The sequence below is a fragment of the Zingiber officinale genome, chromosome 9B, assembly GCF_018446385.1.
Source record: "Zingiber officinale cultivar Zhangliang chromosome 9B, Zo_v1.1, whole genome shotgun sequence".
NCBI lineage: Eukaryota > Viridiplantae > Streptophyta > Magnoliopsida > Zingiberales > Zingiberaceae > Zingiber > Zingiber officinale.
Window position 1 is genome coordinate 112,103,766 of NC_056003.1, and position 13,376 is coordinate 112,117,141.

The 13,376-nt window shown below is 37.6% G+C and overlaps 2 protein-coding genes across 3 annotated transcripts; both read left to right on the forward strand.

The window, feature by feature from the left end:
• The first annotated feature begins 601 nt into the window (after positions 1-601).
• On the forward strand, positions 602-6,923 carry LOC122023836 (probable inactive receptor kinase At5g10020). The gene is made up of 3 exons (XM_042582213.1): positions 602-1,688; positions 3,276-4,919; positions 6,106-6,923. Exons 1-3 carry the CDS (start codon positions 764-766, stop codon positions 6,684-6,686), a joined length of 3,150 nt encoding a protein of 1,049 aa, XP_042438147.1. The 5' UTR covers positions 602-763; the 3' UTR covers positions 6,687-6,923.
• Positions 6,924-8,478: 1,555 nt separating this feature from the next.
• Positions 8,479-13,145, forward strand: LOC122024156 (40S ribosomal protein S16-like). 2 transcript variants are annotated; one of them, XM_042582711.1, is made up of 7 exons: positions 8,479-8,625; positions 8,873-8,958; positions 10,176-10,316; positions 10,422-10,584; positions 10,834-10,957; positions 11,291-11,498; positions 11,644-11,955. In XM_042582711.1, the coding sequence occupies exons 1-7, from the start codon at positions 8,508-8,510 to the stop codon at positions 11,743-11,745; spliced, it is 942 nt and encodes a 313-aa protein (XP_042438645.1). In that variant the 5' UTR covers positions 8,479-8,507; the 3' UTR covers positions 11,746-11,955. The 2 variants fall into 2 exon arrangements, with proteins under 2 accessions (XP_042438645.1, XP_042438646.1); XM_042582712.1 differs by lacking the exons at positions 8,479-8,625; positions 8,873-8,958 and having other exon boundaries at positions 10,157-10,316; positions 11,644-13,145.
• The last annotated feature ends 231 nt before the right edge of the window (positions 13,146-13,376 follow it).

Consider the following 13,376-nt stretch of genomic DNA (forward strand, 5'->3'; position numbering starts at 1 on the left):
TTATTTTTTAAATAATCAAATCGGCTTAATTTTTAATAAAATTAATAAATTAAATATATAAAATATCAATAAATTCAGTCAAATATTTAATTAATTAATTTTTTTTAATAATAATGATGATAAAAGGTAATTATGTTCGTCCTAACACCTCCATCAATCCGTCCTAAGACCAATACGGAGGAGATAAATGACGGATGACTATTAATCTTTGAAATAATAATTGACGAATGAAAGAGATATTTATCTCAACTATATCAAAATTCAAATCTTAAATGACAGTAACAGTTCATACGTTAGTCACTAGATCTTCCGAGAGAATATTTTTTTAATAATAATGACATGAGTGAAGATTTATTTTTATTTTTATTTAATTGAATAAGGATTTTTAAAAGAAAAAAATCAAATCATATTAATTGAACATATTATTTTTAAAAAAATCAAAATATTAAATAATCAATTAAAATTTTAAATTTGAATTAATTTATTCGATTTAATTTGCTCATTTTAATTGTAGTGTCCTTTACAAACATCTAAAAAAGATTCTTCTATTTTTATTTTATATATATATATATATTAAAAAAAACTTCAGTCCTTTACAGAATTACAGTCTGTTGCCTGTAGCTGTGTGCGCCTTCCTCTCTTCTCTCTTCACCTTCCCATCAGGCATCAGTTCTAACTTGGAAGACGCCCACGCCTTGTCTCTCTCTCCTCTCATGGCTAGGGTTTACTCGGTCTCTCCCTGAACCTGAGACCCTGGAAGACGATGGATCCGCTCCTCCGGGCCACGTCGGCCCTCGTCTTCCTCCTCCTCGTCTCCGCCCGCTCGGCCGCCGCGCCGGCTGACGACGCCAAGGCCCTCCTCGAGTTCAAGAAGGGCATCTCTAGCCCCTCCGTCGCCGCCCTCGACTCATGGAAGCCGGGATCCGCCCTCTGCAATTCCACTCCCCCCTGGTTCCGCGTCTCCTGTGATGCCGCCGGGAATGTCGTCACCGTCGACCTCTCCCGCCTCGGCCTCGGCGGCGACCTCAAGTTCTCGACCCTCACTGGCCTTAGTTACCTCCAGAACTTCAGCCTCGCCGGCAATGACTTCACTGGCCGCCTCGTGCCCGGGATCGGCAGCATGAGCCAGCTCAGGTTCTTGGATCTCTCGGGGAACAGGTTCTACGGCCCCGTGCCTGAGCGGATCACTATGATTGGCGGGCTGTTGCTTCTCAATCTCTCTTGTAACAATTTTACGCAAGGGATCCCGACTGGGATCCGGAATCTGCAGCAGCTTAGGGTGCTTGATTTGCGATCCAATGGCCTGCGGGGTGACATGGCGGAGCTCCTATCGGCTTTACGGTACAATGAATATGTTGATCTGAGTAGCAATGGCTTCACTGGAAACCTCCCTGTTGACACAGTCAACCTCACGGGCTTGGGGAACACGGTCAAGTACTTGAATTTGAGCAATAACGAGCTCGTTGGTGGCTTCTTTACAAATGACTTGATTCAAACGTTCAAAAATTTGGAGGTTTTAGATGTGAGCAACAATCAGCTGACTGGAGAGCTCCCGGCTTTCAATTCTGTTTATAGCTTAAAAATTTTCCGTGCTTCTGGTAATCATCTGACTGGATCTATACCAGGAGCATTGCTTGCAAGTTCACTGCAGTTGCAGGAAATAGATCTCAGTGGAAATGAGCTTACAGGTAAATTAGCACTGCATATGACATTATTAAGATCTTCTAAGGAACTTGGGAGGAACGTGACTCATTGGAAGGAGATTTTTCTTGAGATTCTCCTTGATATTTCTTTTCAGACTTACTGTGATTTTATCCCTTTTTACTTGTAATCATTGCCAATAGAGATATTGCTGGATAAGACTATGAACCAAGTAGACATCTTGTGTAGATTTTTTTTTTCTGTGATTTCAGGGTAAATTCAAATGAGTAGGATGGGCAGTTTAAGCCTGTATAACTTGCTTGTGCTTGAAGGGCCATCACTGAGAAAAATTATGAAATTCTCTCTTGAATCTTATGCAAAGCACCAATTGAGGGGTGCAACTATATACACACCAACAATTCTTCCTTTTCAGGGCATAGCAATACATGCAATGGACTTGTTCTTTTAAAGATTCAAGTATGGATTAGTGTGATGTCGTTATCAGTTTGTGAGGTCTTTAGTGTCTCCTTTGACTATATCAGATATCATCTGAAAGATTGAGGAATTTTGAAAGTTTTTAATTGACTATGGTGTATAGAGGAAGGCAAATTGCCCACCCCAAATAGTTTGAACAAACAGGGTTTGTCAGTTTGTGATGTCTTTAGTGTCTCCTTTGATTATATCGAAAATCATCTGAAAGATTTGAGGAATTTGAAAGTTTTTAATTGATTATGGTGTATAGAGGAAGGCAAATTGCCCACCCAAATAGTTTGAACAAATAGGGTTTGATGATGTCATTATCAGTTTGTGAGGTCTTTAGTGTTTTGACTATATCAAATATCATCTGAAAGATTGAGGAATTTTGAAAGTTTTTAATTGATCATGGTGTATAGATAGAGGCAAATTGCCCACCCCAAATAGTTTGAACAAGCAGGGTTTGATGATGTCATTATCAGTTTGTGAGGTCTTTAGTGTCTCCTTACTATATCAAATATCATCTAAAAGATTGAGGAATTTTGAAAGTTTTTAATTGATCATGGTGTATAGAGGAAGGCCAATTGCCCGCCCCAAATAGTTTGAACAAACAGTGTTTGATGATGGTTATAGGTAGGAAAATTGGTTTCATAATTTGGTGGATCATTATTGTAGGAAAAGTAGATAATGTGCTGATTATATTGATATGTACCATCTAGCCACTTGGCGGTCGGCTATAAGCCGACCCATTTACCTCCCTTCACATAATCCGGGGACAAGCTATGAGGGGCGTCTTGGGTGAACGTAATCACCTTTTACTACAATGATTAGATTGATATGTATCCCGTAAGTCCTGGACATTTTAACCTTTAACCATGAGGACATGAATGTAGATGTCTCTCTTCTAAATTCTTTCTTTTTTTCTGAAAAAACAAAATCAAAATCCAACAATCTTGTCAAAACAATATTTTGTGTCTCCCTACAAATAGTTACATGAAAATCACCTCACTGCTGTGTCTGACATGGGAAAAAATTCTCCTTCATGGTATCAATGCCTGTCTTTTCGAAATTTTTAGTTACAGCCTCAGCTAAAGTTTTGTCTCTCTTGTTATACACTGTATTGTTTCATTCAAAAATTGACAAATTTGATGTCTACACAGGTGATGCTTTGGATGTCAACTCTACATCCCTGAAGCTTCTGAACCTCTCCTCTAATATGCTAACAGGTTCATTGCCTTCAAGTATAGGGCTGTGTATATCATTGGATTTGAGTAATAATAATATCTCTGGCGATCTATCGGTTCTTCCCAATTGGGGAAACACATTAGAAGTTATTGATTTAAGTGTAAATTCTTTGTCAGGCGCCTATCCTGAGGCATTACAATTTCAGAATTTGAGATCCATAAGGATTCAGAATAACCATTTAGCAGGCTCTCTTCCATCTGCATTTGAAAACTATCCTTCCTTGTCTGAACTTGATCTCAGTCTGAATGAATTCTCTGGACCAATTCTGCCAGGGTTTTTCAAATCTGTTTTAACTAGTTTGAATCTCTCAGGAAACCAATTTTCTGGGAATATTCCAATTCAGAGCTCACATTCAACTGAATCGTTTGTTTTACCGTCTTATAATCATCTAGAGAGCCTTGACTTATCTGATAACACATTGACTGGTCCATTGCCGTCAGAAATTATTAACTTGCAAAGATTGAAGCTGCTTATTCTTCAAAATAATTCCTTGTCTGGAGAGTTGCCTAGTGAACTAGGTAAGCTCAGCTCTCTGGAAATCCTTGATCTGTCAATGAATCATTTTGATGGTGATATACCTGATATGCCTCAGCCAACTCTTAAAGCTTTTAATGTTTCCTATAACGATCTGTCTGGCACCATCCCACAAAGTCTGCAGCACTTTCCAAGAAACTCATTTTATCCTGGAAATACATTGCTAGTTTCTCCTCGTGGCATGCCTTCAGGAAATGATGATGAATTCGGTCAAAATCATCACCATTTGAAGTATAGTCTCCGAATAGCTGCTATTGTTGGATCAGTTGGTGGTGTCATGTTACTTTTGTTTGCAGTGATGACATTATATGTGATTCGATCCCAAAAACTTTGTGGAAAGAATCGTTCTGGAGACCAAACCACTGGAAGAGAATTAAAGCTTGGGAGATTTGGCCGTTCAAATATATCTAGATCATCAAAGGATAATCCCATCACTTCTTCAGTTAGTTTCTCCAATGACCATTTATTGACAGCTTCTAGAACACTATCAGCACAGAAAGAGTTGTTGCCAGAGGCTGTTGAATATGGTTATTCTGATAGTAGAACTTCAGAAAGTGCTATGAATAATGTGCACAATTATCCTGCTAATACAGGAGAGAGGTCTTCTCCAGGATCACCATTGTGCTCATCGCCTCATTTTATCGATTCTCTTGCATCTGAGCAACCAGCCATGCTAGATGTGTATTCACCAGATCGTTTAGCAGGAGAGCTCTTTTTCTTAGACAACTCTTTGACATTCACAGCTGAAGAATTATCTCGTGCCCCTGCAGAAGTTCTTGGTAGAAGTAGCCATGGCACATCCTATAAGGCAACCCTTGATAGCGGTCACGTTTTGACTGTGAAGTGGCTAAGAGTAGGCCTTGTTAAAGTCAAAAAAGAATTTGCCAAGGAGGCAAAGAGAATTGGGACCATTAGACATCCAAATATCATCCCTTGGAGAGGCTATTATTGGGGCCCTAGAGAGCAAGAAAGATTGATGATTTCTGACTTTGTTAATGGAGATAGTTTGTCACTTTATCTTTATGGTATGACTTTCTTCAACTTTTTTCTATGTCATCTAGTTTTTGGAAATTGGCATTGGCTACTCAACTGCTGCATGAACAATTTGCAACTGAAACCTATAGTAGACTTACATTTTTTTGTTGTCATATATGTGCTTCAACTTGCATGGATGGATCAATGCTTTCAGAAGATGCATTTCCATTGTTTTCTCAATATAGCTTGACATGTGACGTCAATGAAATAAAATAGAGGATTGTTAATGCACTCTTAGCATGACCATTGGCATATACCTAGTGTAACTTTGTCGTGATTCTTATCTGTAAAAGACAATTGTTTCCTAAATATCTCCCGTCCATACCACAGTTTTGTTATGTTCATCATAAAGGTACAATAAGTTCATCATAAGAGTGCCTTAAATAACACTCCATACCACCTGTTCAATAAGTTCATCACATTCGTACCCTAAATGACAATCAATATGAATACTTTTGACATGTGATTGAGTTCGTTACTACATACTAATGACTAATATTTTCCTGGTAAATTCTTTAATTCTTTCAACTGTTTGTCAATTCAATCCTAGTCTGTTGTCATCTATCTCTCGTATGAGAAAAGGAAGATAATCTTGGCTAGACTAGAAGAGGGATCAACATTACGAAGTAACTTTTTTCAGTTACTTCCTAATGTTGATCAGGCCGAAAATAGTTTTTTCTTTCCAGTTCCTTATCAGCAACACTCACCACAAGTTTCTGAATACAAAATAATTGAAAGAACAAAATCAGGCCGCAAATGATCTAGTGAGGAAATTACACGGACTTGTGAGATGGACTATTGTTATAGACAAGCTTGAGCAAAATGTCTGAATGGTTAAACATGGGCATGCAAGACGGGGCGAAATAAGAAGACTTGCAGTTGCTGAGCATGATCAAACATGGAGATTAAAACCACAATTATTGCTATAATTCTTCTTTTCCCTTGAGCTATTTTGTTTGGCCTTTCACTTTTTACCAATTTTGTTTGTACTTCCGTTACCAGAGAACATTTACTTGGCCATATTTCCTTAACTACATTTACCATCGCTTAAGACTTAGAAACTAGATTGGTAATTCTGAAGTTAAATTATCTTCCAGCAAATGATCTTATCTAATGTTTAATCTTTCACGGAATTTGGCCATCTAATGTTGTTTCTTAAATTGTTTCCTTATGCAGAGTCCACACCTAGAAGGTACTCACGCCTCTCAGTTAGCCAAAGGTTAAAAATTGCTATTGATGTGGCTCGTTGTTTGTATTACCTCCATAATGAGAAGGGCCTAGCTCATGGAAGTGTAAAGCCAACAAATATCCTCCTCACTGGCCCAGATCTCACTGCTAGGCTGACAGATTATAGCCTTCATCGTCTCATGACACACAGTGGGACAGCAGAACAGATTTTAAACTTGGGAGCACTTGGGTACCGAGCCCCTGAGCTGCAAACTGCAAGCAAGCCATCCCCATCATTTAAGGCTGACGTGTATGCATTCGGTGTAATTCTCATGGAGATGTTAACTCGAAGAAGTGCTGGTGATATAATCTCAGGCCAAACGGGTGCAGTTGATCTCACCGATTGGGTGCAGATGTGCAACAGGGAGGGACGGGGAGCAGACTGCTTTGACAGGGATATCTCAGGATTGGAGGAAGCTCCAAGGGTGATGGATGAACTACTTGCAGTATCACTTCAGTGCATTCTACCTGTAAATGAGAGGCCTAACATCCGGACAGTCTTTCAAGATCTCTGTGCCATAACAATGTGAGATTTTCTCCTTCAACTTCCTCCTCTCCTGTACATGTATCTGGAATTTAAATTTTTTTTCCCCCCATTTTTTTTGGGTTCGAAGCCTTGCAAGCAAGGCACCTTCAAAAATTTAGTGTAAAGAGCTTATCATTGGTTGATTTGATATCAGTGCAGCGTGTTGAATTGAGTTCCAAAGGATGTATCTTTGCTTTACTAATTCTGTGTTTCCCATGTTGCCCTCTCCAGGGTCCCTGTATTTCTTTCTTATTTATTTTGACAGAATTCACAAGTCTTTTCAAACATTTCATTGTGTTTTATTTCACATAGTTGTAACTTTGTGGAATTTTTATAGCATTTTTTCAAATCTATGATTCAAACATTTTGCTCCAAAATAATGATTTCATCATTTTTTTTATTAAAGCTTTTAAATCTCTCTTTGCACTATAATATAATTTTAAAGCTTATAAATCATGAACTGAAATTTTAAATAATTTTATAATCAGATTCTAAATTATAGAGTGGCTTCAATCAATTTATGTGGCAAAAAGGTGATGGATTATTTTTTTTTTTGAAAATTTAATCTCTACTTTCATATGATAATCTATATTGTAGGGTAGAGTAGTCTTTCCTAAAATCACCATAAAATATCTGTAAAAAAGGCAAATAGTTAGACCTAACCAATGAAGATTTCTTGATTAAAATCATTTTATTTGACTATTAAACTGTCTCATTAAACAATTCATTAGTTGATATTTATAGTTGGTAAAATATCAAGCTCCACCACAATGTTTATTGATCAATTCAAAATAATGTCACCACCATTCAGTAATTCCATCTCATACATTAAAATGTATTATTGAATGCAACAAATCTTGAAATTACTTAATGAGGAAAACATAGATCCGGTGGACCAATCTTGAGTGTTCTACTTATCAAACTCAAAACAAGGTTGAAATAAGATTGTGATTGTTTAATAGATTTCATCTCACATATTATCATGGAAAAGACCCTGGGTAATCGAATCTCAGTTTTAATAAAATAGTCAATAAATTTTTTTTAATAGGTGGTTGATTAGTCGTTCGTTGTGAGTACTTTTTGATTTATTTTGATTATCAATAAAAAATTTTTTATAGAACTGGATCGATTATATTAAGATTAATAATAAAGAAAATAAAAATAAAAAAGACTCCTACAGAATTGATTCAATAATAACTTGGAATCTTTTTATTTTTCTTCTTTTGATTGAATAGATGTAAAATCTAATCCCATCTTCGATACTCTCTATACTCCATGAGTCAAGCAAGTTTTCTCCCTAAATCCTCATCCACTATTCTTAATTATTTATCTTGCGTTGGTTCATAGAGGGGCCTTCCCATCGTTTCCCAAGTCAAAATCAACGCCTTACAACTCTGACTACAAAAGTCAAACGCACTCCCACACCAAATCTAAATCATTAATTATTGATAGTAGCAGTAAGACTCCGTCAAATTTGCGCTGCTGAGTTTGCAAATATCACCTTTTCCTTTGTTATATTTATATATTGTAGTTTTTATTTTATTTTTAAAATATGTATATTTCAACAAATAACTTGTACCGCTTTACGAATAGAATAAAATCACAGGACTTAAAAAGAAAAATGTTAAGTTTTCTAATTTTAAAGGAGCTAATTATTGATCTTTCACATGATTTTGTTTCTTCTATTTTAATAAAATTTAAAGAGTTTTTTTTTTTTTTCAAAAAACTCCAATCTATCTCCAGGGCTAAAATTAAATTTCTTCTTTCACATCTATAAATTTGATGGATAGCTCGAGCTGGAGAAGCAGCTCTTTGCTTTTGGTCAATGGCGGAGGCGAAGGGCTTCCTTGCGGCGCACGACCACCTCAATGCTCCGGACGAGGTAGACCAGGAGGCCGGCCCGGGGACGCAGACCCGCTGCCGTGTCTGCTTCAGAAGCGATGGTGATTTCCTCGCCTCAAATCGTTCCTCATTCCCTTTTTTTTCCCCCTTTCAATGGCCCCTTTCTGTTTCTCGATCCGCCCTTGGTTCTTATACTTGAGTTCTAGTGCCGATCGGAATGGGAGGATTGACCGACTCAGAAGGGGGTTTATCTTTTGAAGTTCGCAATCGCAATTTTATGATTTTCGAGACAAAAAAAAAGGGTTATCTTTCTGAATTGTTTCATATTGTTCTTTTGTAAATGTTCAGGGAGGGATCTCATTTCGCCCTGCAAATGCGAGGGATCTTCTAAGTTCGTACACCGAGAATGCCTGGACCACCATAGGACTGTAAAGGCAAGTTAGAAAAGTACTAATCTTGCTTTAGTATAGATAGTTATAAATAAATGGTTGAAATTAAAGATAATTAATTTTATTTCCTTTTTCTTTTTCCCAATAGCTCTAGTTAAACTATTGATTGAGTTTTGATATAGAGAACAATAATATTCCCTTTCTTTGATAAGTCAATCATTTCACTTGAATATATTGGAATTTCATACCGAGCTTTTGAAGGTTGATAATGAAAAAAAGGGTTAAAAAAGTGCAAAAAGGTCTAAAATTTTTATTGAAAACTGCTACAACATGTGTTGTTAGATGACTGCTACATGATGCAAATCTACTCAAATGTGAAAGAAAAATATATCATGTATTATCTTACAACTCCCTTGGGTCTAGGGGAAACAATGCAATGATTTACCAAATATCCAAGTCAGTTTAGGTTAATGTAGCAATTTTGATCAAATGTATCAGTTTTGGCCAAAACTACTACAATATTATTGGGCTGACTCGATAAAAGAGTGGTAATTAAGGAAGAAAATTTATGGTGGAGTGTCTTTTTGATATTTTTTTTAACATAGAACACTCTTTTTAGAATAATAAAAAAGAACCCTTTTAATTATAATTATTACCCATGATAAACTTTTCTCTAGCAGAAATTTTTTGGTCTTGAGAATGCGAGAACACTTGAGGGGAGTGACCATCACATAAATGTAGAAAATTTGAGTCATCACTCAATATATCTTTATCGAGTCTGAATGAGAAAGTTTTTGACTTTTTTTTTCCCCACTGGTTGACTGGTTGGCCTGTGCTGGAGTGGTTGGTTTGTGTTGGACTGGTTGGTTTTCACAAATAAGAGAACATTGTCGGAGATTAAGTAATAACTAACTTTGTTTCCAAACAAAAGCATTTACTTGATGACTTGGACTGCAAACTATATTTGAGGCAATCAACATAGCCATGCATATACACAGAGTCAACATTCATAGAGCATAGATGTTGACTATTTTTGGTATGAATCAACTTCTATCTTTTGTGTTTAAGAAGTAGTCTAGGTGATTGGTCTTGAAGTGTCAATTCAAGAAGGAAGATTAATTAATGAACCAAATCTTATCTTACAAGAACTTTCTTAGCAGTTTTTTTTGTGTTTGCTTATGATATACATTTTTCTGCTTTATTTCTCCTTATGCAAGTTTGTTTTCAGTTTTATCTGAGTTCACCTTTCTCTTGTTCTTTAGGAAAGTTTTGCATTTGCCAATTGTACAGATTGCAAAGCTCCCTATTACCTAAGGGTACATGTTCATCCAGAAAGAAAAGGGCGAATTCTGAAATTCCTCAAGTTTCGGAATATACTATGTGCATTTGCTGTGATTCAAATTGTAGGTTTGCTTTCCAATTTGTCCTATTAAATATTAATTCATGAACATGTAGAAAATATTGTATTTCGTTAGTTTTTCTCATGCAAGCAAACTGTGTTACTGCAGGCAATCTGTTCATTGGCAAGCGTCTTGTATTTGGTTTGTGGAAACGGGATTTATTTTGGCAGCTTAAATTATTTTTATGGTGGAGTTTTTGATAGCTATGTCTATTATCCTTTGCTGTTAGAAAGGGTTTCTGCTACAAAATTGAATGTCTACTATTCTCTTGGTATGTTCCTCTCTCCACTCTAATGCAGTTGCTGAAGCTGATTACATAGCTTAAAACAAACATGAGTGAATGTATTTATGTTGATTACATAGAAAATTCTACAAGTAATTTTGTTCTTTAGAGGGATGATATTTCTTTAGATGATATTCATATATCTTCCTTATGATATTTGAGTCTTAAAAATGAGGGTTTTGAGAATTCTCATCTATGTTTGTGCTATGTTCTTACTATTTGAACTTGTATTCATAGGGCTGCTGCTATGTTGTCTTCTTCTCGGATTGTCCAGATTCTTTATGGCTTGCTATAATCTAGGAAAGCTCTTGGGCAAGGCTCAGTCATATCAAGATTTATATATTCTTTGCAAAAGATCCTGGTAATAATCTTACCACTTTTGTTCTTATTTTCTAAATTCAGACATTCTTAATAGATGGAGTTCCGTCTTGGATCTCTCCTGCATCCCTTTGTCTCCATGGTCTGCAGTCTATAAAAGCTTCTTCTTTGAACAGTAAATAGTCACAACCATGATTGCTTTAGAAAATAAATTGGTCAGTTGCACTGTGCTTAAACAAACTAAGAGTGCACTCTAAACATGCTTAGGAAATAAAAAGGAACTCCTAGGTTATATACCTAATCGTTTCAGCCATACACATTTCTTTGTTCTTCTACGATTTACTATGATCACCATTACATTTAGCATATTCTGCAGGTGGAGCATAAGTACCAAAGCATTTTACTATGGATTCATGGCAGAAGCTGATCAAACTTGGCTAGAGTTGATGTTTATTATGGAGTTAGTTGTCATGGGCCTCGTCTCCTTTATTGGCCTATTTTACGCGATTGCCATTGCCTCAATTTTTGGCCGACAAATTTGGAAGTATCATTATTACACGTTTGGCAAACGATTGCTTACGAGAGTGAGTCTTCCTTTGCTAACTAATTAGTTGGCTTGCCGCCTTGGTTCGTTTGCAATGATATGTCTAGTTCTTATTACCTTAAAGCTCTGTTTTCTTTTTCATGTTCCTTTTTAGATGCCTAATCACTTTTCCAAAATAAAAACAGGAGTACATAGTCGATGACATGGATGGTTTGGCCAAAGATTGGTGCCCACCTCCCCTACCACCAGATCATGTTGACGAGCTAGAGGAACTCGGATTTCTTTAGTACAATATTGATGTTTAGACCTTCAAAAGCAAGGCAACAGAGCAACAAATACTGTTCCATAGCTGAATATCTCTAATCCGAATGTGGCCAACTATCTAGATCCTAAAAGGGCTATAAACTATGTTCTACAAAGATTTTGTGTATAGCAACCTTTTGTGGTATGTATAAGGTATTTTCTATCAATAATAAGTACCAGCAATTCTCAAGTTATTTTGGCATGGACAATCAAACACAAAAATATCTTGCATGTCGAGAAGCCGAATAAATTTCGAAGCAAATCGTGATCGGCCCCATAGTTTCCGGCATCGTAAAGTCGGCGCGATTTGGAGCCGAGGTCAGATCTTCTGATCTAGAAAAAAATAGATCAGAAATGTATCACTTACAATTACAGTTGGATTATGATCATGATTTAGTCACAATTGATTACGATCTCTTTATGAGTTTATCGTCTTCTCAAATTATAGTTTGAATTAGGATAGATGGTCGGAAGCCGTCTGTGGTATATAAGTGATCAGGTTATTATAACCTGGATGAGGCGGTGAATCCAGAAAAAGATTACGAGTGGTTCGAATCCGAATCAAACCTGGCCAGGTCGGGTCTGCTTGCGGGTCGAAGTAGTAGACTTGGACCGCTAATCAATTCCGGTAAACCGGTCCAATAAGTACTTGGGAAACCGGTTTTTTTGTTGGCTCGAATTAGGGCAACGCCGAAAAGGGTCGTATATAAGGCATTGCAATTCTCTCCTGAGCACCAATTTTGCTGGTTTAGTTCCTGGCGCTCCTCTTGCTCGAGCTTGTGCGGCGACGATGGCGGCGGCGGCGGAATCGGTGCAGTGCTTCGGCAGGAAGAAGACAGCCGTCGCGGTGGCGCACTGCAAACGCGGCCGCGGCCTGATCAAGGTGAACGGCGTCCCCATCGAGCTGGTGAAGCCGGAGATCCTCCGCCTCAAGGCCTTCGAACCCATCCTACTCCTCGGGCGGCAGAGGTTCGCGGGGGTTGACATCCGCATCCGCGTCAAGGGCGGCGGCAAGACTTCCCAGATCTACGCCATCCGCCAGAGCATCGCAAAGGCCCTCGTCGCCTACAACCAGAAGTACGTGGACGAGCAGTCCAAACAGGAGATCAAGGACATACTCGTACGCTACGACCGGACCCTTCTCGTCGCCGACCCCCGCCGATGCGAGCCCAAGAAGTTTGGTGGTCGTGGCGCTCGGGCTCGTTTCCAGAAGTCGTACCGGTAGATCCGCAGGGTCTGTAATTCTGAACCTTTCCTCTCTTTTTATAATGCTTTTAGTTGATGTTGCTTCGTCGGATGTTGCTTTTGGATCATACAAATTGCCCTGATTCTGAACTGTGATTTCTATCTATTCCGATTCATCGCTATTATGAAACTTTATCAATCGTTTTGTGCTTCAGATGAATCAAAAGGTTTATTTTTCTCTGCCTCATATTATTCATCCATGGCATATCATCTGTCACTGTTGAACATTCTTGCATTTAATTTCGAATCTGCGTGAACAATTGTCTTGTATCGGCGGAATTACAGTGATCAACCTGTTCGACGTATACCATAAAATTGTAACAGTAGAAATCTGATCATAGAATTATACAAAAAAAAAAACTAGCATGAA

Coding starts and splice junctions, on each gene's coding strand:
- LOC122023836 (XM_042582213.1), top strand. CDS start 764: ATGGATCCGCTCCTCCGGGCCACGTCGGCCCTCGTCTTCCTCCTCCTC. Junction 1,689..3,275: donor CAGTGGAAATGAGCTTACAG/GTAAATTAGCAC, acceptor ATGTCTACACAG/GTGATGCTTTGGATGTCAAC. Junction 4,920..6,105: donor TTTGTCACTTTATCTTTATG/GTATGACTTTCT, acceptor TTCCTTATGCAG/AGTCCACACCTAGAAGGTAC.
- LOC122024156 (XM_042582711.1), top strand. CDS start 8,508: ATGGCGGAGGCGAAGGGCTTCCTTGCGGCGCACGACCACCTCAATGCT. Junction 8,626..8,872: donor TGTCTGCTTCAGAAGCGATG/GTGATTTCCTCG, acceptor GTAAATGTTCAG/GGAGGGATCTCATTTCGCCC. Junction 11,499..11,643: donor GCAAACGATTGCTTACGAGA/GTGAGTCTTCCT, acceptor AAATAAAAACAG/GAGTACATAGTCGATGACAT.